The sequence below is a fragment of the Thunnus maccoyii genome, chromosome 10 (genome assembly GCF_910596095.1).
Source record: "Thunnus maccoyii chromosome 10, fThuMac1.1, whole genome shotgun sequence".
Lineage (NCBI taxonomy): Eukaryota > Metazoa > Chordata > Actinopteri > Scombriformes > Scombridae > Thunnus > Thunnus maccoyii.
The window spans coordinates 33,857,813-33,885,660 of record NC_056542.1 but is presented as its reverse complement, the minus strand read 5'-3'; the positions used below and the strand labels follow the sequence as shown (position 1 = coordinate 33,885,660).

Genomic DNA, 27,848 nt, shown 5'->3' with positions numbered 1-27,848 from the left:
TCATGGCATTGCCCCTGCTGTCCCATTAATTCATATTGTGTGCTAATTAAGAACACCAGTTACAAATGAAATTAATTTTGTTTGATAATTGTATTCATAATTGAATTCACCACCTAAATCTATATCTTAAAGGACTGACAACTTAATAAAATGCTTGGACTACACTGTTGTCCAAATTCAAGCAGATATTAATGATGCTAGGTTTCTAAATAGATGCCTGGATAATATTTCAATAATATTCTATGCCTCTACATTTCTATGCCTGCTGTCATAACATAACTTACAATACATCAACACAGAAGGCACACAAGCGGCAACAGTAGCCTTGGAGGACTGTTGGTTGAACCATCAGTTGAGGTCTAGCAGCCTGCTCTTTTCTCTCTGATTGATTGGCCAGGTCTGGGAGGAGCAGTGAGAGCGGAACCAGATGCTGGACAGACCTCTGTTATTCTGCAGTCCTTCAGAACCATGTGTTTACATTGGCTCACCTTGCCTAATGTGTAAAACACTATTCCTGCTGCTTTCACTGAGATCTCCTGTTAGGGCCGCTGTAGTAACCCTGATAGAGGACAGTGAAGCTCAGTCACAAACAGTACATCAGAGGTAGAAGTTGAAGATGAAAAGCACTTTGATGAGAAGTAAAATGAAGTTAGTCAGATGCTATGACCGTAACAGTCAGATCCTTAACCTAGCTGAACACTTATGGGAGGTTTTGAGATTATGAAGTGAAACTCTCCACCACCATCATCAAAGCACCACACGAGGAAATATCTGTTTGAAATATCTTTGACAAGGAGCACAAAAGCCCTCTTTAAATTTAATACATTTCACAAAATTTCATTAAAAAACATTTTTGATGCTATTTATGGTATGTTCTCTGCTGCAGTCATTCTGTAGTCGTTGTAATGTATTTACATTCAGTAATTACCCTTCTACATACTAGTAGTCTTCATTGTTAGTGGTGGACTTCGCATGTAGTAGTATGTAGTATGTAGTATTTGTAGTAGTAAATCCTGTCATATCAGAGGTGTATTAAGTTACTGTTAATGCAAACCCAACATTTACTACTGCTGTTGCTTCACATTAAAAGCATTTAACTATTGAAACACAGGGTGGCTTTTATTGTGAGGCAGCCACAGGAAAACAATGTATTTGTCACAGAGGTTAGCGTTGACAGCCATCGTTCTACAAAACAAGTCAATGATCATTTTTAGTGAATCAGATTTAAATATTGCAGGGACCAATGGAACAGTCAGGTGCAGCCACAGTGAGCCGTTAGATGAAGAGCTGCAAGTGACAGGCTGCACACCTCTAACTCCTGAGCAAGGTCACCAGAATTCTGTGACTTGTAGAATTAAAATGTAGTAAAATACACATAGTATGCTCATGATGAGTGATCGACTGCAACAAATTTAATGTAATTTAAAGTTATCTTAACCAAAGTGTGTACTGAATTTTGTAATCTCATAATTTAATGTTTTAATTTAAAACTAAAACCATTACAGTAACTATTTACAGTTTTACCTTGTGGAACTATGTCAGAAATGGTGCTTCACCTTGATGTAGAAAAGAAAAAAAAAACCTTGTGCACCACACATTTAGGTCTCAGGAGTCATTTGGCTGTAAGATCTATAGATACATCTCCAGGATATTTATCACAGCAGAGTCCAAACTCCACCTCAGGGGCTGAAATATTTCTAGATGAGGTGTTACGTTTTGCTATGTATAGACATGAATAAGTGAGTGTGTGTGTGTGTGTGATGAATGTGTATGAGGTCGATGTTATCGGGTCTCCCTCTTTGTACCGGTCTGTCCCTTCCTCCCTCACACATTTACAGGCGCTGTGTTTGCGTGAGAAAATCTCCCTGTTTGGAGCTGTGTTTAGCCCAGCTGTCATCTCCTTGTCTGGATGTAAACATAGCATTTGAACTGGCTGGTGCAGACAGGCTGACAGACAGACAGCCCAGGGTGACTACAGGGCCAAATCACTAACCTGAATTCTTTACTGTGTTCAAAACACCATTATCATCCATGGACCCTTGTGAACAGTACCACACTCACATTTAGAATGTGCATTACAGTTGTTATTCTAGTATTCCAGACCCTGGCGTTTCTCCAGTTTTTTTTTCTTCTGGTGCTGCATAATGCTGTGTTATTCATGCATACTGCCCTTCCTAAAGATTACTTGCCAATCAAATACGCTGACCAAAGCCTTTTCTTTGGCATTTGATGAAGCTTGAGTTTATGTAGGTGCCTGCAGCCACAGTAAGTGTGTCTGTCACTGCTTATGCTAATTACTGTATCCTGTACACCAAAACATTTTTTTTCTAAATATACAGTAATGCTCTGTCATTTTGATGATCTCATCTGTGTTTGTCAACATAGAAACAGCAGTATCCTGGGCAAAATATACATCCTATAGGTTTATATTGTTGCTGTCAATTTGTTTTTCTCAGCTGCCATTGCTATGGAGAAGAAGCCAGTCAGAGGCACAAATCAGGTTGCCAGGTTGTAAAAAGTCTCTTTATCCTCTGTAGAGATGTAACAATTAGTGGATTAATTGATTTGTTGATCAACAGAAAATTAATTAGTACCAATTTTGATCTAATTGAAAAGTCATTTTTAAAGCAAAACACTCCAATCATTTTCTGGTTTCAGTTTCTCCAATGGGATCTTTAGCTTTTTTCTGTTGTTTAATTATTAAGAAAATAATTCAGCAGATTGAATGGCAATAAAAACAATGATTTCTTTTAGCCCTAACCCTTTTATTTTTTATTATTACAGCTATAAATATGGGTAATCCACTGATAAATGCTGGTGGGTCTGTAGTATTTACAACATTCCACCAAGTCCGCAGTTGTAAATATTAATAAGTTGTTAATAAATGGATTATGGTCCAGATGCCATGCAGCTGTTTTCCAGAAGGTAAGTGGTTGATGAGTCAATTTGGACATCTTGCTGACGAATGAAAGAATGTTCCTAAAATGATTAATGAATCATCAGTAAAGCCAATTTATGAAGCCTTTATGAAGAGTGCCTTATTAGATATTCACAATGTTCATCTTTTGAACAGATAATTCAACCAGAAGAGTTTCATGCCCATCTAATTTGTGGGTGTGCTCCAACTGTCAGTCACCTAACACTGATAAACAGACATTTACTTCTAGAACCCTGGAAGCCCAAAACACTGTAACTTCTCTGATGGAGGTTTATATAAAATGCTGTTGTTTTATTGACATTTCTTGTACTGTTTCAGTGTAAAATGGGAAAATAATGTCTAAATATTATTATTTATTTCATTATGACTCAGAAGTAAATCAACTGTCCTTCCTTGCCTGAATTGATCCCAATAGTAACTCTTAAATCATTTTAGAGAACCCAGAGGAAAGTGTGTGTGTACCTGGTATAGCTCAATGCGCTGCTCAGACACTCGAGCCCCAGGGTTTTGAAGACGGAAGATCCTGAGCTCAGCCTTCACCAAGTTGGAGGCGTTCTTTTCCATGGAGGACACATCAAATGTCAGCCGCCTGAAGTAAGGGTTGAAGTGTGTAGGAGAGATGACATCTAAAACAAAGGAGAGAAACAGGTGATTTCTAGATACTGAGAAAGGTGAAAGCTTCAGTTTGACATGTAGGCATTAAGCTGATGTTCTTATCAATGTGATCTACAGTGAAATAACATCCACAACAACAATGTTGACAATGACCATATAAGTAGGTGATGAGTGATTTTCTGTAACTCATACTAAAAATTTCATAAAAAACAGAAACAGATTTCACTCTTCAACTAAAGCTTTAGAAATAAAAAAGCTCATATAAAATGCTTTGCAAACAGCACACCTGCATTTAGATTAGACAGGTATATAATGTGATATAAAGTAGAGAACTGAAGTTAATCCCCACTTTCATCGTTGTTTGTGTTCCTAGCCTTCATTGCACATTTTTGCTTTAAACTCTCTCTGAATAGTTGAAATATGACAATGATCCTCTGTGTTAGTCTAGTTAAAGTCTAATGTAAAACAGTATATTGTACTTATCAGTATTAGCCAAATTAGAGCACCCTGTTATGTTAATGGAAAAGAAATTAAAAAAAAACATTTAAAGACAAAACAATGACCATTTTTTTGGCATATGCATTTAATCCCATTAGTCTTGGCCACTGTTTTCTAAATGAACCAAATGAGCCATGAACTAAACTATGAGCTAAATGAGCAACAACAGCTGCATTTTGACGCGCATCATAGGTTGGTGTACGCCAACTGTCCAAATGTTGATGCGCGTCAACTCTTTTTTTTCTCTGTTCAAAACAAGCTTAAAAACCTTTTTATTCAAAAAGGCTTTTTTTTTTTATCTTAACTCTTGTTATTTTCTTTATGTTACTGTATATGTTATATGTTTTTAATGCTGTGGCACTTTGAGTTTCACTGCAAATGAAAAATGCTGTACAAATTCAATGCTTTATTATTATTAACTCTCCATAAATGCAGCAGTTTGATCATTTCCCCAAATGTATGTTTAGATATTAATCTCGACTACTTTGTCTGTCCGTATGACCTGCAGAGGCTGAGATATCCCTAGTACAAGTCAAGTCACATATTTGTAGCCTCCAAGTCCAAGGTCAGACTGATGACATCACTATGACATCATTGGGGTTATTCTCTTGACAAAGCCCCTCTAGAGCCACAGAGGACATTATACAACTGTTTTCACAGAATAGTACTCCCAAAGACCAATAAACTGGTCTTGAGGTGTCAAATCTGTGGAGTGCCTCTTTAACGATCAGTTTGAATGCTAAATATTACTACAGGCATCAGACTTTTACTGTGAAAGCCAGACCAGTGGAACCCTGACACCCACACACTCCCTCAGTACAACAGCAGCCATGCACAGTAGCAGCAGCACAATCCCCCTCATACACTACTTAGAACCATGTGTGTGGAAGTGTTTGACAGACGCTTACACAGGACTGGGGTGACACGCGCAGCACTGACAGCCATATGTGTTGCCATGTCTGACAGATGCTGCGGAACACACACACATGAACAACGTAATACTGGAAACCATGTGTGTGGTGAAGGAGTGTTTGACAGTGTCCCACAGCATGGTGAATTAGGAGGCCCGGAGGTCTTAAATTGATGGCTGTAACGTAAGGCAGAAGTCAGGGATTAGCAAGACACTGTGGTTTGTTTAGAGAGAGTATACAACCACAGCAACCAGCGAGACAGATGGACTGGGACCAGCTGAGAGAGGCAAACACACAGAGAGAGAGCGAGAGAGAGAAGGAAGAAACTGTTTTTTCACACAATTTTTTAATATGGTTGAATATGACCGTTAATATATATATATATATATATATATATATATGTATGTGTGTGTGTGTGTATATATATATATATATATGTATATGGAAAATAACAATGAAGGGAGAAAAAAAAAAGGACAGAAACAATCAACAGCAGTACTGTCTCAATCTGATGAGTATAAGACAAGTTCTGAATTTTTATGTACACATATCCTCAATGGAAACAGTAAGTTATGTATGATGTGATGCAAATTGTGTGAGGTCAGTCAGGTGACCGATTAACTTAGTGGGGTAAAAAAGTATTTCTACACAAATTCAGATGCTGTTTGCACCTGTCGAGAGCACATGCTCTGTTCTTATATGAATACTTCCTTTACACCACTGTTATAAAGAAAGACTGACATAAAAGCCAATAATTATTCTTCCAATATCCGTACTATATCAATAGCAGTACTGTACCTCCTGCATATTTGTGTGTTCCCAGAATCACTTGTCATTCACTTGTCTTGGTGTTCTCAATTGGAATCCTTTTTATTTGCTTGATATGAAAAAGTTTCACACTGAGTGGATTTAAAGTGTCTATGTGAGAGACCAGACAGCAGAAATCCACTGCAGCAGAAAGGTTTACTGTGTCTGATTCAGCATCTGACTGTTTGTCCAGCCAACTCTCAGGATTCTCACAGCCACCTGTGAAATACCTCTGCTGCTGTTGTGTTTCAGCATGGCTGTCTCCAGTGTCCATCTCTCTCCCTATCTATCCTTACAGTTTCTACAGCAATGTGCAAACCTGGGAACGTTTTTCAATCTTATTTTTTTTAAATGTTGCACCACATTTACTCCACCCAGGAGTTGTAAATATAAAACAGCCCTGAATCTCCCGAAAACCAATGTTTTGTTTTTATTATTCCTCTATCCACCTATCTATCCACCTATTCTAGAAACCACCTACCCTATTCAGAGTCAAACACCCTGGACAGGCCTCCAGTCTATCACAGTGCTGACACACACACATTCACATCTACAGTAATCTGCATGTATCTGGATCTGAGGAGGCTGGTCCATAGAGGCAGAGGAGGTTGCTTCTCCTCTATTTTAAAACCATTACCAAATATAATAACAAATATAATTCATATAAACCATTACCAAATCTCAGAATCATTTATAAAATAATTTTTCTCTCTTCTTTGGAAAAGATCCATTTTTGAAATTCTGATCAACAGTAATACATGCAGTGCAGGGAAGAGGAGAAAGGACAGTGTGTGTGAAGCGGTGAGAGGAGAGCAGAGGAGGACGGGCTCCTGCTGTCCTCCTAAGGGTGACATCTCTTCTATCAATTTAATGTACTTCATTTTTTCATGCTAATCTGTTATTGGCCAAATCATGTAAAATGATGCTCCAACAGAGGACCTTCCTCAATAACCACTCAACAACCAGAATACTATATTGACATTGCGTTGGTGCAGTGACAGTTTCCAAATTTCATCTTCAATTTTCTACCAATGTATGCAGTAAAGTGATAGATAGATTAATACAGTAGCATATTAGAAAAGATATTATGTGCAAATTGTGAACTACTTTTAAACACATCACTGAAAAATTACATTTTATTTGGGCCTGTTCAACAGAGTCCACATGAGATTTGCAGAGACAAAATGTTCTCTTCTTTTGACTCTGGGTAGTAACCAAGTATATTTCCCAACCTGTGAAACTGTTCCATTAAGTCCTATTGAAAATATGTCCAAAAAATCTGTATGCAAAATCAAAATCAAGCACGTTAGTAACAAGATGAAGGGGGCATACCACTTAACCGCAACATCCCTGGTTCGATGGCAGCTGGGGACCTTTGCGGCATGTCAGAACCCCTCTCTCTCCCTTCATTTCCTGTCACCATACTGTCTACAAAATAATCTTAAAATATACAGCTATACTAGCAGCTATGCTAACATGGTCACAATGACAATGCTAACATGCTGATGTTTAGCAGGTGATTGGTGGTTGCCATATAACCAGAACTACTCCTCTATGGGAAGCTCTTGACCTGAATGAACTCTAAAGCAGTTCTTTGATCAAACTCCACATAATCACACATCAACATGTTTAATCCCTGTGTTCCTTCCGGTGCTGATCAGTGGCCAACATTAACCAGTATGCAGTGCGAGCAGTAGAGGCATGATGAGCCAAAACTAACGATGCTCTTGTTCGTTTCCTTCCCATCCGTCAACAGAGAAAGTCACACTTCCAGCTCCCGGAGGACCAGCTGAAGGAGGACTGTTTACACAAACTGCAGCACAGCCTCATGAATGAGTCCGCTGTGCTTTAACACAACACTGGCTGCATTGAGCAGAGGTTCAGGGGAGAGCTACAGCCACACTGACATATGCTGTGGATGGAACACACACACACACGCGCATGCGCATAACCACTATACCTGATAGACATTCACAAATATAGCTCACTACCTTTGTTGGACTGATATCTGCCTTCTATAATGTGACACTAAAACCTTCACTGAAACCCAGACTTAGCAACTTCTTATGAGAAGTGAGATGTGACACAGGTTTTACTTTACTCACTGAAATAATCTGTGTGGTCTGATCATGAATGTATTAGGAGAGCTGGATATGGCGCCGCCACTCAGACCTGCTGCTACTTTTTCCTATTGGTTATTGTGGTACTGCAGAAGAACATCCACTATGATCCAAAAGAGCATTTTTACTATAGACCACCATTATAAAAGTAATGGTAATGGTGGTAAAACTGTTGACAGGACACCTCAAACTGCAGTCAAAGTCAATTATTACTCTGTCTACTCTGAATTTTTAATCCATGAAAGTTTTACATTTGTAAAACCTTTCAAGAGTCTAGAAAAGTGATTTAAAATTCTGTAACGTTATCCCAAGGAACTTGTGGGCAGGGCCAGAGAGAGAAACACTACTGTGCATATTCAGGTTCTGTATGCATACTAGGCTAGAGCTGATATTTCAGTGTGTCACATCCATTGGTAATCAGCATTTCATTTTCAGGTTGCTTCTTTGGCTTGTAAACATTATCTGTCACTGTAAACAGTAGTGTTTCTGAATTTTAGTTATTTCTAACTTGGACTAAACCCAAACAGATTTGATAAGGGATTGAAAATGGTTTCAGATTCAATACTGGAATTAGATTCAATAAAATGCTATAGAAACCCAACTCCACTCTCTGACTGATAAAGTTTGCAGTCAGTGCCAGCTTGGATATTGACTGTCATCCTGTTATTTGCGTCTATATGTACGAACATTCCATTCAGCATTTATTAGAGGGAGTGATAGTTGGATCCTCAATGGGCTTCATTTTAGTAAAAGGCCAATTAAGTAATTTGTTGGTCTATTTATTATGGACTTCCAAAAAAATAATACTGTACTTGTCATATATTCATGAATAATATTCAATAAAAATAGTTTGCTGAGCAATAAAGACAGTGCAGTAAGTGGACTGTCATTTGAAATACACTTGAGTGTTCTAGTAAAGTGAGATCAACAGGGAAATTCCGGGGGTTGGTTGAGGGTGTGGGGCATAAGCATGACTGCCTGCAGGCAGCAGAGTCAGCCCACATTACCACTGATTTATCCAAACTTGACATGAAAATGATCCAGTACAACTGGCGCCGCTGTGGTCTGTCACACACACACACACACACACACACACACACACACACACACACACACACACAGCAACATGGATGCTGCTCTTTCATGCAGTTCCTCCCTCTGACAGAAAAGCTGATGTCACATGAGAGCTGTCACACACAGCCGACACAGGGCCCCTGACTCCTGTAATCAGTCACTTCATTACTCATCACTCCCATTACCTCACATACCAATGGCAAAGCACTAAAGCATGTGCTATGTGGACAAAACACAAGTACTACAGAGTTTATGTGTGGCTGCCCTGTTGGTCAACTTAATTGTTAAATGATGAGAACATGGATACCGAATCTATCTACTGTATGTGTCCTAATTCTTTGGCTACAGGGCTTCATGTTAACACTTAAGGCCAGTAGTTCCCAACATGTTTGGCTTATGACCCCTTAAAAAGGTATGGTCAAAGTGTAATCCCCATCATCATCAGTTGCATATCTACCCATTGTGAACTGTTACCAATTCAACCAAAGACATTTTGGTCTTGTTTTGTTTTTAAAAGACCTCAAATGCCCAGGTTGCTATGAATACAATTTGCTGCAATAAGCACCAAATCTTATGCCAGTTACTCTCTGTCAACACCAAATGTGTAACAGAAGAAGCACATTAACAACTTGCAAAAAAAAAAAGAAGTCATAAATCTTCCGCAAACACCAGCCGCACTTCAGCTGCATATTCAGATGTATTTCGGCAAATATGCTTAATAAATACATGTCAGCGATACAATAGAGAAAATTGTTATTTGGTTGAGAAAGCTGTGTTGAAGTATTTACGATGCAAAATGCCTTGTCTAGGGATTGTTTGTTATTTATGAGAGGGAGGAGGGGGTGCAAAACGGGGGAGGTACATCACATAATTTTTTAAGCACTGTGGAGGGACTTGTATTTTTTATTTTGGCTTAGAGGAGGGACTTACAATTTTAAATGGCTGCATTTTGTAGTCATTTTAAAAACATTTTTTCTTTTGAAACTTCATGTTTTACTGCTGTATGGTGATGGGACTCAGAAAATAATTCAGAGGAAATAAACCATTCACACCTGCCTATTCAGCCTGTGTTGGAATGTGAAGAGTTAAATGAAAGAAACCCCTTTTGTCAGCCTATCAGAATTTTGCACCTCCACAGTTGCTGGGAAGAAAATGCTGCTCTCAGCTCTGTGATTGGCGGTCCAGCTATAATTTTCATTCATTCATTCAAATTGACCAATCATAACCATATCTTCCCTCTAAATGGGCGGGTTTTATTGTTGCTACTTTATGACAAGTTCAGCCCACTGTGTTCTATGAATGGGTCCACACCATCACCACGCTGGTAAACCTGTGGTGCACCGAGTAGGCAGAGTCTGTACAATATTGGACACAGTTGTTGTTGCCGGCAGATCCGATGCCAAATTTCAGTGGCGAGAGCAGCGTTCACGTCACCACGACTAAATGTGCCACACAAGTCAAGGGAGATTGACAAGACAGTGAACTGATGAATGTCATTCAGGTTTACATAAAATCATATTTTGAACATTACTGTCCATGCTGGCAATTATTTTATCTTTATTTTATATTTGGCTTTTGCCCTGTAGGCTGACATTGTTGTTTGTTTTGTCAGCTGATAGTTACGTGGTTGCTGCTGCTGGCTGACAGATTACACTCCATTTAAATAGTTTTCCTGGCCTTAGCTGTTACGTGTCAAGCAGTGCACCGGTGCACTGAAATGGAGTGAACCCAATCACAAGCTAGCAGGAAAAAAACATATAAACAAGCTGGGAGTAACCATGGCTAGTGAGGATTATCCATGTCTTTTTCAAGGTTAACTTTTAATGAAAAATTGGAGTTAATCGGCAAAGGAAGACCTACACCAGAGATAATTTGGTGCAGAAAACCAAGACTTTCTTCAACTCCAGGAATTTGTTTTCAAGTAACTTTCGTTAATGCGATCATCAAAGGCAAAATTTTTTAAATCTATTATTCTGGCTGCTGCTGCCACTGTTGTGCATGTTATGGTTTATTTGGGAAAATGGTCATTAATATGCACATGTTGCTAATGTTGACTGTGCGCACTGTGTTGTGTGTGCGTGTGTGATGTTTAGGCTTATTAATTTTTGTTAGTTTTGTGTGGTAAGAGGGGTGGCTGTCATGCACCCATATTCTGCTGAATGGTTATTTATGGTGGAAGGAGGGGTAATGCATTTTCTCCCAGTCACTCAGGGAGGCTCAAGGATAAATATTTGTAGCTCCTGGGACGGTCAAGTTAAAAAAAAAAACAAAACTAAACTAAATCATACCCCAGCCACCACCCTCCCTCTGATAAATAACGGACAGTCCCCTGGTGGTTTTAAATCAAGCGTTTATGTGTGCATGTAGAAAGAAAATATGTATGACAGTGGTAGGCAAATCAAGCCAAATCTGGCCCTCACCTGACAATATTTGGCCCCTCGACAAAAGGAATTTTTACAGATTGTATCCAATCGTTTACATGACTCCTCATAAACCTACAGTAGAAAACAATGTAAACACAAGGTTCATGTAAATTCCTATAAATATGACCTTGTAACACCTTAAACTTACAAGATGTATGACACAGCTACATAACATAATTTGGCTTATCAGAACAGAACAGATTTGTGTCAATAACGGTACATTGTTTCGAACCATAAATGAAGCAGACCTCTGTTTATTGTGTGTAGAAAAGATATGTTAACATAAGATATGCTTGCTAAATGTCATATATTTAGGTAAATAGTTAAGTTCAAGCACTTTTTTCAGTATTTTTGGGGGGAGGGAGGGAAGGGATTAAAGAACGTTAAATTTTTTTATAGACCAGTGTCTAATAAACCTTATCTAAAGCTTATGTAGCCTAAATGCATGATGTCTTCCAAGAGGTGGTAGGAGACGACGATGGAAGCAAGAGAAGCAGCCATGCAGCCAGAGGAAGTGCATCTTTGTCAGCAGTATCGAGCTGAGCTTCTGCAAGTGAGGATGTCAGAGGGCAACAGTTGGTAAGAGTTGGGCTGGTTAACATGTGAGGAGAATTTACTGAAAATAAACTTTACTTCTTTGCATTTATCATGAATTAACTGTCATGAAACACTGTTTGAACCAACCTCAGTCATGGATTTGTTTTAAATACATACATTTCAATATCCCTTTTACAGTATCACAAAAGTATTCATTCCAGGCGTATATTTATTTAATCATTTGCAAAAATTACCTTTTATGAATTTGGGCCCCTGCCCCTCTAACATCTTCTGCATTCCCACTTACTAATGGGACATCTGCCCTCACATACAACCCTAAAACAGTTTTATAAATGCTATTCTTAAATGAAACAAAATAAATAAAAAAATATATTAAAAACATATTTGGTGGTTTTCCCCATGCCTGTGCAATGTCGGTCCCAATAAGCAGGGCTGAGAAAAATGTGGTTGAACATAGCTGCTGACCCCTCCCTTTAATGGATTTGTTTAAGTAGAAGCATATCTGTTCTGTCAGATGGACGGCTGGAAAACAGACACTTCTTGACATTGGCTGTAAAATGAACACTAGCAATGTCCATTCAAATCCTATTATTTCTGTACCAAAAGAACATCCCATGTATTCCAATGAGCCTTGTCTGTGGCCTGACTGGACAGCCTGTTGCATAGTAATGTAATAAACAACACAATGCAGTGGTGCCAGATGAGGCTGAGACTTGACCTTTTGCTGTCTGTCATTGTCTTTAACATTTCATCAAAGAAGTGAATGACATGTTGGTTGACATCATGATACTGTCTCCAGCAACAGACTTGACCACAACAACATACACTTATCTGTTCCTTTGTCAGATAGCATAAGCATAAGAATGTCTGCTTTTATCATTTGTTTAATTCTCCCAAATCTTCCTGTGCTATCTAAACTATAGGTATATGTAATTCTGTCTATGAACATAAAGTATCAGGCATCAAATATTTTCTGAGATGGGCTTTCATAGGACAAAATCCTTCGGTAAGCTTTTGAGGTCTGACCTGCTGCATATCTTTAAGAAACCTTCACATGACATTGACACAGTACGATAATAAATTCCCCAAGTACAGTTTAAATAGTGAGCCGGAAGCAAAGCGAGGCCCATCTGTCAGTGACCAATCTATTTCAAATAATAAAACCCTGAACGTCTTCCTGCCTGAAGGACTTCGCAGTTCATAGGAAACCTGTGTGAGGATCCATCAAATGCAGGCTTCCTTCCTGAGGGGAGAGGGCTGGGAGTGCTGTGCTTGGCTGCTCTCTGCTCCCCTGGCCTGCTAAGTCTATGACTGGTGGCTTTGTCAGCAGAAACCACTGGCTTCATGGACCTCTTCCGCTCTCCAATGACAGAGTTAGCACCACTTTGAATGCTGGACTTCTGGCTAATCTGTCATTACTAGGCTACATGTTTTCCACATGAAATTCAATGTGAAAACAGCATTAAGCTACATTACACATGGGGGGATGATATTGGTGGGAGTGAAACCTATGATTAGCATAGTCAGTCTTAAATAATCTCTAATTGGGGTCATTTCTAGTAAACAGAATCACAGTATATTAAACTATTCATCATACTGCGTATGCCCTGGAAGGACATTAAAGTCCCCTGGGCGTCCCCAGTTTGGGAACCACTGCCTTTAGAAGCAATCTTAATCCAAGCAGCAGCTTTCGCTTTATTCACTCCTGAGGGAAAGGAGTCCATTACAGATGTATGATGTGTTTTTTTTTTACAGGTTAAAGAAATTGTTTAATATTTTGGGAAAATCTTTAAGAGTGAGTTCGTTAGCCTAGATTGGTATAAAGAAGCAGGGGGAGACAGCTAACCTGGCTCTGTCCAAAGTTCAAAAATACACCTACCTACACAGAACAGCATTACATTTCTCTGTGTGTGTACAGATTTAACAAATGTGATATATGTTCATTAGTGAGCTTTAGAGATGTTGGTAGGCATATCTAAAAGTGGTTTGTGAAGAATAAAAGATACAATGTATCACTGAAAAAAATGAAAATGGATAATTTGATACTTAAGTGCTAATGAGTGATGGGCTAATGAATCATAGGAGTGCCATAAAAAAGAATAAATCTGTAAAAGAATATGAAAATAAATGTGGAAATATACAGACAAATTACAAAATATAAAAGATAATTATAAGAATTTTCATATATTTTCACATTTATTTGTTCATTTATTTCTGTATATATTTATTTATATATTTTTTCAAAATATATATATTTATTTATTTTGCATATAAATTACTCATTTTTTCTGTACATTTAATTTTTTTTTTTTTTGAAAGTTAATCAGGGATCCTTTCTAAGAAATTGAACATAGCTCCATGGTAAATATCAGTTTTGTGGTGCACTGGGTGTTTGTCATCATATATGCATCTCCCTGTTTGTCAACGGATAAGTACAGACTTAGAGTTAGAGTTTTGATTGGTAACTGAGTCATCTTTGGTAACAGTTCTGCTGTGTAAGTGTAGTAATACAAATGTTTTTTCATTCTGTCATTGACATCACAAAATATATTGCAAATTAAGTAGCAGACTCATAGCAGAACTGTAGTCAGAGCAGACTCTAGGTCTTGAGAAAGTAGTAAGTGGCTGGTATATATTAAATTTCATTATTAATGTTAGTATCTGTTTTAACTTCTCAGGTCAGCTAGCAACACGAAAGGATGGGCATCCAACACAGCAAACAGGCAGAAAAGAAGTGACAGTTAATATAGAGAAAACAAAGATATGCATGCTATATCTTGGAAACATCCATGAAATTCTTATATATAGCAACAATTTATAAGATTGATTGCTTTGTGAATGTGAAAAATGTGTTATGGGAACAATGTTTAAGGTAATACATGATTTTGTCATGTAGGCATAGATGACATAAGTTGAAGGATATAGGCAGTGTTTCAACTGTCATTAGGCTGCTGGTTTATTTGTACAACACAAAGAGTTAAACATTATAGCAGTCAAATAAATATGTAAAAACAGACTAAAAAATAAAGCAGCAATTAAATACTGGTGCTATGGGTTTGAGAATTCTCAGCTGCCCTGCAGATGTCCATTTTGTCCAGAGCAATTGTCTTAACATTACTATTAAAAATTAAATTTCAAATAAAATGTTATATTTGCAGTAGTCATACAATGCAGTAAAATGAAATGAAATGTAGGCAGTAGTGTTCCAAGCAGAACACTAGGGACACACCCTGACCACAGCCCCAGATGGTCTGGACTTAGCCCCAGACCTTGTCAACTCCTAGAAACGCCCCTGGCCCACAGTGCTAACCAGCAGCACAGTTTCAGTGCAGTGACCCTCACCATGCAAAGTTTGTTTTATTTCCCGTTTTGGACAGAAGTGCAAGGGAATTCTGAATTGCTACGACAACAGCATTTGATTCTGTCTTCAGAGATTAAACAAAAGAAACAACCCATGACCACTGAGATGTAAGCTGTTACTTACAAGAGAACCTTACACTGACCAAGAATTTGAGAAAAAGCAAGGAGACACTAAAGCAATAGAAGGCCTCTAGCAGGGATGATCCAAATTCAACTAAATGGGGCGAACAGAGAGGATTACTATGGTGGGTTCTGTAAGAATATATGGTTGACTATAATGATTTTAAATGAGACCTTTCTCAGCACAAAATAGTGCAAGCTAACAGCTTAGCTTGAATGCAGGTTCTTGAGACTTTAAACTTGGCATGTTGAACTTGGGAGTCCAAGGAAGCAGTACACTCAATTTGAAAATGGCACAACGACAAATGGCACAATGGCACTTGTCATCTTCGCTGTAATGTATATTTACTGTGCAGTAAAACAAAATATATCATATCATCAACACACTGGCTCACTTTTTTCATATATCTATAAATATGAGATATATATACATGACATGGACATATGAATCAATATATATTAATTCATTCTTTTTGCTGTGTGGCAAGATCTGGAGAAGATCTGTTGTACAACATCACTGCCCACGAAAAACACAAACCCTAGCCAAAATAATTTGGCAGTAACAAATATTAGACTTTAACTCTAATACTTGTATATATATGTATATTATAATCAAAATGCTACAGGGACATCAGAACCAAGGGCTGCTGACATAACTGTTCTCCTTAGGATGACTATGAAAAGCTGACTGAAGATATTGTCAAGGTCACACACACAATTCAGCTCCAAAACCATCCTGGATCTAATTGGCGGAGCAAAAACACTTCTGGGCATTTGGACTATACTTTGCTGAATGTGAAATTTCACATTTAGTACTTGGTGTGGATAACGTTTCACAAATCCATGAGAACACATGAAAAGACAAGAAGGGGCTAATGTAACATGACTGAAAACAGTTACACATGACAGTCAGTTTATTGATCACGTTTAGTACAAAAGAGAGTAAAGATATTTGCGTTGTGGGAAAGGATCCAGTGTTTTTGACTCATATAAATGAATCTGCATTTTCAACTTTTCAACCTTTTTTTTTCAATCTGTCTCTTGTGAGTTCTCTTGGGAGTACTCCTTTAATGTGACTAAGGCCTGAAAAAATCTATCTGCAATGTCTTTGATTAAATGGGGTCATAATATCACAATCTGTATACATTTAATGCTCTGATAAGGACAAACATGCCAGAGGGAAGGCAACAAGTAAATCCATGACATACCTACCACTGCATTTTTTTAAGACTTCATGTAGTTCTGGAGAGGCTCTTCACATTTTTAGATTAATACTGTAACTAATTAATGAAACCAGCAGGTTTGTGGAGCTGGGGTCATGACCTCATGAAAGCTGCAGTTACAAAATCTAAGCAACAGCATTTCAGGACAGCCCCTCCCATCAGCCTCCTGACCTCAGCTGACCACAGATAAACTTCCCAAGTTGTGGATGTGTTACAGGTTGCAGCTGACCAAACTGGTGAGCCGGACTTCACGGTTTCTGAGGAAAAGATGTAATGATTCAGCTGCAGCTGGCCTCAACTTTACAAGGCTACTTTACGCACTGTCAGGGAGTTGGAGGTTGCAACATGAAAGGGTCATTATAGTTTTGGCCAGGGCTGAGCGGGACACCTGCAGTGGGCAAACAACTGACCTCGAAGACAAGAAGAGACAATTTGAGCTAAAACTGTTTCATTTGGAGTCCCTTTGTGAGGATTTAGCCAGCTTCAATACTCCACTTCAGCTCTTTTTACTAATACTAGTCCATGAAAGGGTTTTTACCATTCCCAATTTTATTTTCCAAACCACAGTTCTCTTCAATGACCTGAACAGGTGACAGCCATATTATTCGGCTCAAACCATGAACTGAACAAAAACAGATTGAAAGTGTAGGAATACATAAATGAAAACATTCGCTATGAAATAATTACGCTGTGATCCTGAGCTGTTAGGAATTCAGCTGTGACTGCTTTTGCAGATGTACTGGAATGAAGAAATCCACATGTGCACATGTGTCTCCTCAGTGCTGGTAGTGGCTTCTGGCACCGACATCATCATCATTATCATCTCTTTCTCCTCACACACATATGGTGAATTATTGGGTGTTTTGTGAAATAATTTAAATATTTCAGTTACCATAGAGACCTTTATGGCAAAACATGTAGCAATAATAAAATGTAACATTAAGCGGTATATATTTTATGAGGAGATATTCTGTTTTTCCCCCCTCAGAGTAGGCATGGTGCAGTGACTATTTCTGTTTGTGCAAATTTTCCCAAAACTCACTAAAAAGATTTATTACCGGATGCAACTGTTTACTACCTCAGAATCACTTTTACCATTTCAGAATGGAAACAAGGACTAAATATTGGTCTGCAGGGCTGACTATTTGACCTACTTTTGAGTATTTCCCACCTCTGTAAGACATGCACAGGGGAAGAGAAGGTTAGGAGTGAGTGAGTTGAGTTAACTTAAGTGTAAAATCATTTTGTGTGGAAGAGGACAATAATAGCATGAGAAGATAGTAATAATGTACATTACATAAAAACCGAAATACAACAGTAAAGTTGGTGGAACTTGTAAAATTCAGTTGTAAGAGAAAGAAAATATTTCTACAGATTTTACATCTCTAGTACAGTCTAGATGAGATGAACACATGAATGAAACTTTGAATGAAACAGGTGAACTTGTGCCATGTGGTAGACATGATAGAAATCTACTTAACTGATATCATTCAGTGTGAATCCTGCCAACAATGCAGTGAGGGTGGTATTTGACAAATAAAATGATTATTATTTTGGTCCAACAACTCATGATTTCTGTTTTATGTCCAGCAGGATGGATATAAATATGAGAGTCATCTGCATAAAAATGAAAATTTACATTTCATCCACAGAGGATGTTTCCAAGTCGGAGCATGTACAATGAAAAAAGCAGTGGTCCTAAAACAGAGCTTTGGGTTGCCTCACAGAGAACACAGAGAATCCAGTGTGTGTCATCTGCCAAGCTCATATGAACAACTCCACTGAAATGCAGTCAGTGATGCTAACATCAAACCCAAGACAATATAACAACAAGTTGTGGTCAGTGGTGTCAAATGTGGCATTCAGATCAAGCAAACTAGAACAGAGGAGAGGCTGAGGTCACAGGTACGCAGCAGGTTATTGAATACCTTGATGAGAGCAGTTTCAGTAGGATGAAATGGCCTAAAACCAGACCAGTCTCCAGAAGACAATTTATGCTAAGCAGTGAGCTGAGTTGCAACTATTCTTTCCAGTGTTTTGGAGAAGAATGAAAGATTGGTCTAAAGTTATTAAATGTATCTATAGAGAGACTTCTGGAGGATTGGTTTGATTATGGCCTCTTTGAAGGCAGAGGAGATGTTAGATGAAGAGAGGCAGCAGGGATAAGAAGGAAAAATCAGCACATGAAACAACAAATTATAAGACACACAATGAAAGAATCCTAAAAAAAATGATTTTCGTGGTGACAGTGAATCAGATCATTGTCCAGCATATAGAGGTGATTTATGGAAAAGGAAACTGGACAAATTGAGGGAGTGAGGGCGACAAAGCAGAGGAAGAATGATAAAGAGTGGAGAAGATAGGAGCAGACGGCTACAGACACACAGCAGCCAAGAGGAAATGAAGGAAACAGCAAGGACGGGGGGCAGGAGGAGGGGAGGGATGTGTTGGGAACGAGAGAATAAAAGAAAAGTCTGAGAATAAGAGGAGAGACTGAAAGAGAGAGGGGGGGAAGGATCTACAGCGGGGGAATGTGAGCTCCCGCCTGTCTGGTTCCCTGCAGACGCCTCCGCCCAGCCGCTCACCTGCCAATAGCAAATTGAAAACAACTCCACACATAATCCCTGGGAACTAAAAATACCCAGCGCTTTGAGGGCCCATCCACCACGGCCTGTCAGTCTCCACAGGCCCAATTCCCAGCAACAGATAAACACACATATACACAGTACAGACACATGTGTGACAATGCAGACACATGTTCTTTATGCACTGTGTGACTGGGACCATCCAAGCATAGATACAGCACAGTCACATAGAAGCACACATAAGTGTAGAGTGATGCAGATTTACATATATCATGTGCACATATGTGGGAGACAGGCAGTGATGGAGAGCCTTGGCCTCCAGCTTTGCAAAGCCAAAAATACATAAACCTGACTTAAATGAAAGTCACCTACAGGTGCCACTAAATCCTTCTACCAAATCATGATTTATATGTTTTAAAAGCTATCTCCAAACTTGTTTTTAATGTAATGTGTCAATCTATTTACATATGAAAATATGTGCAAATTTATGAGTATCATATAACAATGGTGCAAGTAATTTTTTAAATTTCCTTCATAGTTGGAACATAAATGTACCAAATATGGTCAAAGGATACTAGCCTTTTATGTAGTTGTTGGCTTCAACAAAACCAACTCATTGATTGGTTTTAAGAAAAATGACAAAGACTGATAGTAAAGGCAAACCCAGATTCTGATAGAGCCACCTGTAGCTTCACACAATGTCTTCACAGCCTGTGTCATGAAAACAACATGTTATCAGAGCAGCAGCAGCTAACTCTAGTTTTGTGGTAAAACAGAAGTAAATAGACTTGTAAAATAGGCTTGTGGTTACACATGTACGCCGTAAGTGAGACGCAAGCTGTTAAGCAGCCTGTGTAAACAGCTGTATTGATTAAAATACAAGCGTATCTGTTCTGTCAGACACAAAACCTTTTGAAAAGCGAATAGCTTTGATTTCCTGGTTATCTAATTTTGTTTATGGTATTTATAAAAACCATTTGCATGTCTAGAAAATTCAACAGTGGTGTGTTTTTCCAGGAACAAGGTCAACAGTTTTCATTGGAACTACTTTCTACCAAAAACATACTCATTTACTTAAGTAGAAAATATTTTATGAAAACATTAGCAGCGAAATAAATAAATGCACTCATACCAAGTAGCCCAGAGTGAAATTACTGATGAATTAAAATGGAATCAGGTTTTCAAAGTTGTGGCTAGACCAGGTGGTGCTACTTTATATAGTATTTTGTAGTTTTTTATAGAATATGCCAAGAAGATGCCAACTGCACAATTTTGTAAAGTACCAAATAAGTGCTACTTTAATATGGATTTGACTATGCCATAATAGCACACTGTAAAATTTGTTGCTCATGTGGGCTGATGGTAAACTTGGCCTCCTTCTGCATGATGAAGGCTGTTAAATACTTGCTGGGATGGGACACTTCCACTGTTGCTGTATGGCAACAAGGTAATCAGAAAGCATGGCAAACACACACACACACACACACACACACACACACACACACACACACACACACACACACACACACACACACACACAGAATACTTGTGACTCAACCACATGCATGGTGTGTGCACATGCAGAGTGGCAGCAAGGCAGACAAGTGTTGCCTCATTACACAGTGACTGACACACACCATCGTGACCACAGTTTCAGCAGGCTCTGCTCAACCAGCCTGTTGCATAACCTGATTTTGAGCACCAGCGCAGCCACAAACACTGTCCAAGTTCCCATCCAGCATGTGAGCCACACCACAGCCGAGCCTGTGCACCAAACATCCTCCTCCCCTTCCTCCTGTTAAGACTATCATCTTACACAGGACTTGTGCCGCTGCTGTAAACAATACAGAAAGTGCTGGAGGAGAACTTGTTATTCTTTTAACTCTCTCGCTCAATCGCTCTCTTTCTCTCCCTCTGTTACGCAATGCTACTTGGCCACAGTGGCTGAGCAGTTCAAATGGCAGCAGCGTCCAGGTCTTGCGTAAGTGAACAGAAAGCAGGCTCTCAACAACAACCCTGTGGTGAAGTCCGTCACTCCGGCAAATACCCAGAGGTCTTAAAAGTTTTCAGCTCTCCCTGCAGCTGCCTTCTCTCTCTGATCACTCCATCACAGGAAAGAGGATTTCAGCTGAATTTGCAGGATCCTGATTAAGAATCTGAGACAAAAACAACAATCCCGGGCTGCAGTCATCACAGCTGGCACTTTATAAAAATGAAAAATGATGGTCAGTTACCATGCAGTCTGTTTGCAGCAACCCAGTAACAACACTATGACTGTGAGTTCTATTACTTCTCTGAAAACTACGAGATCCATCATAGTGACAATGACATAAGCTGAAGAAAACACACAGCTAAGAACGAGTTTCAACGCCTGGAGAGCAGAGGACTCTCAGTTCCAGTCTGCTTGGATAAGATGGAATCAGAACACAGTGTGACAGGCAAAAAACAGGCCTGAAGACATTCTGAACAGCGCTTTGCGGATTATCTAATAGTATCTGAAAACCCCTTTCCAACATCATCATCATCACCAGAATTGCAATTTTTGTAACTTTCTGAAACTGACAACACAAGCATTTCCACTTCATAGTGATTGGCCAGGTGCGTGGACATTCAAAAGTTAGCATTTGAATATCTTTCTTAAGCTCTCAACACATGATTGTCTTTGAAAAGAGACCGTAAAGGTATATGTTGTTATCCCCATTTGTAGATTCACTGCATTTTGCCCTTCTCTATGAGGGTGACCTTTTTGCCCTGTCCTGGAGTGTGGAGCATGATGAGCATACAAAGCTCAGAACTTTTGGAGACTGGGATTACATCCTGTATATTCCACACATTGTTACTGTAGGTTTACACCACTAAAACACTGGGGGTTTCAGTTATTAAATACTGTCAGGTCAATGCACCCTGTTATCAGGGATGGGCAGTATTTCTGTTACTAGTATTTGAAATACAGATTTCAATTACTTATGAGTATTTTGTAATTGGTATTCGACAGGGCTGAAAAAATTCAAATGTAATTTGTAACAAGGTACTTTAGAGTGGAGAAATTTGGTATTTTCAAAATACTCAAAATGCTTTCTCCATGATTCATAAAACACAAAAAACAACACTAGGGGTACATTTCAACTCTCTTAATTGCATCCATGTTTTCCTCACTTGCGTCTTTTCCTTCAGTCTTAGTCCATCCCCATGAAGATGCATGGAGAGACGCAAGGAAACCATGCAAGGAGAGAGGAAATGAGGAAATATGTTTTTAGAGAAATGAGACATCCTTTCCTCTGAAGCATCACGTGAAGCAACGTCCGTTTCTGATGATGTTTCAGCTGGAGCAGTTGTCAGTCAGCTTTAACAGCTGTATCGACTTCTAATGGAGTTTTTGTCTGCACACGTGCACTGTGCTGACACTAATAAAGGCGCAGCGTTATCACTGCCAGCAGCTGTTTTCTCTCTGCAGCCTGTTACCTGTTTAACAAACTCCTGCACATGAATAAAAACCTGCATTCTGTATTTATACTGTGTACTGTGTCTTGCTCAGAGGCACAGGAACCATTTCTAATGACAAAATATATTTATATCATTTTGCGTCTGTATTTATTGATATTCTGATTGTGAATTCATTATTTAATAACCCAGAATATGATCAGGGTGTCTTTTGAACACTGGCAATTATTTATTAGGTTTAATGTTTCAGGGAAAATTAAAATTATGTAACTCATATCAAACCCGACACTCAAGAATTTTCAGTCTCACATGTGACTGAATGGAAATGACGACAAATGATAAAATAAATGTGTTTCAAAAGTGTTTCTTGCTGGCAGACAGACTCTCCCTGACTTTAACTTTATCAATAATAAAAGTTAATGGAAGAGATCAGATCATCTTTCTAATAAATGAAGAAAGTTTTTTTGGTCCTTAAGTTGACCAGACCAACAATTAACAAATGTTTAACTAGATGATGAATCAGAAAACAAATAAAATATAAAACTTGAGAGTGATACACTCGAGTTTGATCTGTCATCTGTCTTCACTCAGTGATGTTGTGATGTATCAAATCAGTCCGATCAGCTGCAGTTGCCAATCAATAACTGTATATTCAATATTCAAATATTCAATGAGATTTCCTTGAAGGCTGCCTCTGGTATATCCTCACTCATGGCTCCTCAGAGATCCTCCTCGCTCCTCGATCCCCAGAGCAGGAATAAGAGACTTCAAGACATGGCCTTCAAGATGGCGGACCAGAATAACTTCTGGTTCAAGCGAGGATTGAGGAGCGAGGAAAGATCAAATAACAGACGTGTACCCTGATGTACCCTAGGTCAAAACCTTGTGTATGGCTGGACAATGTATGAAACGCTAGAGGGCTTTTAATTTGAAACTAGATCTTTTAATTTGAAACAGATACAGGAAGTAGCGGCAATCAACCAACCAATGGTGTGACTTCATCACTCAGTCAAGTGGCGTTTGGCCGACCAATGGTGTAACTTAGTGGTGTAACAGAGGGTAGTTGATCTGTGATCCGTAGAGACCACTCCACGCAGTTCGGCACAGCAATGAATGACCACAGATTAATTGCAAAATTGATTTGCTCATTGCAGACAAAGTAAACAAACTACTGTAGCTACAAATCATGTGAGTGTTGCTAATAGGGCTTTTGAAGAGCAGCAACCAGCTGCTAACTAGCTGAGTCTAACAGTCCGAAGTGAATAGGCATGTTTATGCGCACTTTAATTTCCTGCAACTGAGCAACTAATTAACTATATTGCTGCTCACTGATGTTAGCTGTGCAGTTTTCCCCAGTGAATGTTTGCTCGTTCATGTTGGCTTGTTCAACAAACTAGACTGCAGGACAAAACGTGTTCATGTTTGTATGTTATTATCAAGTTTTTATGTGGACACAAGCTATTTTTTCATTCACTACCATGTTTAGGCGTAACGGAAGAATGGATCATGCCTCATATTGAGTACTTAATATTTTATATATTTTAAGATTTATTTAAATATTGGACATCTTGAATGTTGCAAAAGTGTTTTACAGGATAAATGGAAAGCAACTAGTCTCCCTTTTTTTTTTTTTTTTTTGCTGATCCTTGACTCCATGAAACCATGAGTTTTGTGATCCATTGCATCCCTAGTGCAACTTCATCACTCAGTCACTCACTCACTCAGTTACAGACTTTCACGTTTAAAGGGCTGGCCCCGCTGTTGCAGTCCAGCCAAAAAAAAAAGTAGTAGTAGTAGTAATAAGTACATCTTAAAGTGAAGAACAGTACATTTAGACACACTCAAACACCATGAAGATGCCTGGAACTCTGACAGCTACATCAAATTTCAAAACTCACCTGAAGAGACTGCAACCTGAGAGTCTTAATGATTTTGAAAGGCACAAGACAGAGTTTACATCTAGTGGTAAGAAGATACAGACCCCTTATAGGCAGACACAGACCTGCCTTTTTGAACACACAGTAACATGGGTAAACTAGATTCTCTCATTACTTCATATGTAGTGAAGAGAATGCACCCTTTGTCTACAGTTGAACAAACTGATTTTGTTGAACTGATTCATGGATTAAGCCCCAATACAACAGTGATTTCCAGATTGACACAAAAAAATAGAAGAAGTGCAATGTGTTTGCACCACTGCTGACATTTGGTCTACTAGTAAGACTAGCTTCATGAGTGTAACAGCACACTGGATCAAACCAGATTCAACAGAATGTGAATCAGTCGCTCTTGAATGGGCGGTTGACCAGAAAGGTGTGATATAAGTGCAGTCCATTTAAGTTGATTGGCTACAGGGTCAGATCTCCTGCTACTATGGTGAATTCATTCCCACTCTTTTTGCTATGCAAGCCAAACTCCAGGACCTACAAGCCTCAAACCTAAGGTGCACATCTCCCTTTTTGCAAGCCATCTTGGGGGGCTTTGAGAAAAGGTTCTGTGGTTATCTGGAGCTGAAGATAGTTGTGAATGAAGCCATCTTGGCCACAGCAACTACCACCACAATTGTCAGGAGAAAAAAGGCAAATTCACCAGCTCATACTCCACTCAGCTGAAGAGCTTGACCTGGTGGCAGAGAGAAGACTTCAGCCTCAGCTGAAGAAACCAATGTCTGGGAAAGACCAGAGGCCTGTACTATGAAGCAAGTTCACCATACCCAGGATATCTTTCCGTTAGCTGGCTTCACTGAGCCTAAAATTGGCTATCCAGATAACCAGTTCTATGAAGCTGGCTAACAACCTGTTTAGTCAACTCCGGGTTTTCCTATCCAGCTACAAGCATGTTCATGTGAAAGAGGCAGGGTTGTACTTCATATGATATGAGATGAAAGACACCAAGTACCTGCGGAAAAAATCTGTTTTAGGGACAGCAAAAAGTCATACTCAATGAAGTGAAATGTAAACAAGCCTGTAATCATACATATAAGAATGATGTAAAAATGCTAAAAATAATTTCCACATATTAAAGTAGGCTAATAAAGCTTAAAATACATGTAGGTATTATTATATATGACTTAGCATGTAGGTATTATTATATAAGACTTAGCTATAGAGTGAGTATTCTTTGCTATTTAGTTGGATGATGAAGAAACCATTCAGAATATGTCACATAAAAAACTTAAAAGTAATGCCAGATTGTTTCTGCTACCAAAGCAATGAGTGGAAAAGTAGTTAATGACTGATGAGGTCTATCTGACCAAAATGTTGCATTTATAATCATGGAAGCCAATTACCAGTGTGTGGATTATTATTTTTTTATTTATAACAATACAATGCAAATATATATTTCTCCTTTGGTGTTCCATTCAACAGATTAAGGTAACGGGCAAATTAGGCTAAATAGCTTACAAACAATAAATGGCAACATGATAAAACAAAAATGAATGAATAATCAATTAACTAAAAATAACTTTTACACACAATGTAAAAGGCTAAATCATCTTCATTTGAACACATGATTATATGTGTTCCTCAAACACATTTTGGGCAGATATTCAGCACCTTGACTGTGCATTTTCCACAGACAGTTTTCCTACACTTCAGGCACTTGGCAAAGGTTTTTTGCCAGTCATTTTCCTCTGCTCTTTTTATCATTTAATTATGACTTGACGTAGATGTCGGATAACACACTCCAACGAATGCTGTTGCCTAGCAACTAAAACAGCATGTAAATGAATATATTTCATACACAGGTAAATTTTACGCAGCAGCAGTTATAGGTATAAATGTCTGTGTTTTTGATACTAATGCAGTGTCCATTCAAAACATGAAAGAAACAAACATTCTTAAGTTCTCTTTTGGAACCTCCAGGTGGTCTGTCACTTCCTTTTACTTTCCATAAAGATCTGGTTAATTGAGCTACAAAGATGGTCCTCCTGACACATCCTCTCTAAAGCCCTGTTAGTGATCACTGGGTTCTTGATCATTTCCCTGTCTAATGATCTTCAGGACACTGAGTTTGGTCAGCTTTCAAACTTGGTCTATTTCAGTGATGGAGCCCTATGGCTCCTGGGGACTTTGAAATAATAATAATAATAATTTTAATACAAATTTCCTCAAGACAATGATATTCTACAGACAATTCTTTTTTTACATATAACAAATTCTTACTTAGATAGGTGTGTGCCTTTCTAAATCATGACGTTTGTCATTTGAATTTGCCACAGGTGGACTAATATCAAGTTCTAGAGACAATGGAAGGATGATTAACGGATGGGCTACAACAGCAGAAAACCATGGCGGGTTGCACTCCTGTCAACCAAGAACAGAAATCTGAGACTGCAGGGGGCTCAGGCTCACCAAAACTGGAGAGTTGAAGACTGGAAAAATGTCACCTGGTCTGATAATTCTCTATTTCTGCTGAGACATGCAGATGGTAGGCTCATAATTTGGCGTCATTAGCATGAATCCATGAACCCAACCTGCCTCATGTCAACAGTCCAGGCTGGTGGTGGAAGTGTAATGGTGTGGGGAATGTCTTCTTGGCACACTTTGGACCCCTTAATACCAATCAATCATGGTTTGAATGCCACAGCCTATCTGAGTATTGTTGCTGAACATGTGCATCCTTTCATGGCCACAATTTACCATCTTCTAATGGCTGCTTCCAGCATAATAATTCACCATGTCACAAAGCAGAAGTCTCAAACTGGTTTCATGAACATGAAAATGAGTTTAGTGTACTTCAGTGGTCTCTCTAGTCAACAGCTTTGGGATGTGGTAGAACAGGAGATTCGCAGCATGAATATGCAGCTGACAGATCTGCAAAAAAGATGTGATGCAATCAAGTCAACATGGACCAGAATCTCAAAGGAATGTTTCCGAGATCCTGTGGAATCCATGCCATGAAGAACTGAGGCTCTTTTGAGAGTAAAGGGAGGCCCTACTCAGTATCAGTATGGCGTTCCTAATAAAGTGCTTGGTGAGTATATATTGCTGTCTTTTCTGATACTACAGGTAGTAGTTGATTAATCAGACACAGTATTCTGAAATTCACACAGGGGCTTTAAGTGTTAAATCAAGCATCAACAGAGTGACCAAAATAATATTCTTTCATCATCAGAAATACTGTCAATGTTCAGTCACTCCTAAGCTAGTAAGATGCTGAAAGGTTCCTTCA

At 38.8% G+C, this 27,848-nt stretch overlaps 1 protein-coding gene across 1 annotated transcript in view; it reads right to left on the bottom strand.

Moving 5' to 3' along the window:
- tgfb2 (transforming growth factor, beta 2) overlaps positions 1 to 27,848 on the bottom strand; it is a 56,662-nt gene that overhangs the window by 11,434 nt on the left and 17,380 nt on the right. Inside the window, exon 2 of the mRNA XM_042425011.1 lies at positions 3,401 to 3,564. Coding sequence (XP_042280945.1) covers positions 3,401 to 3,564 — 164 coding nt within the window. The remainder of the gene's footprint in view (positions 1 to 3,400; positions 3,565 to 27,848) is intronic.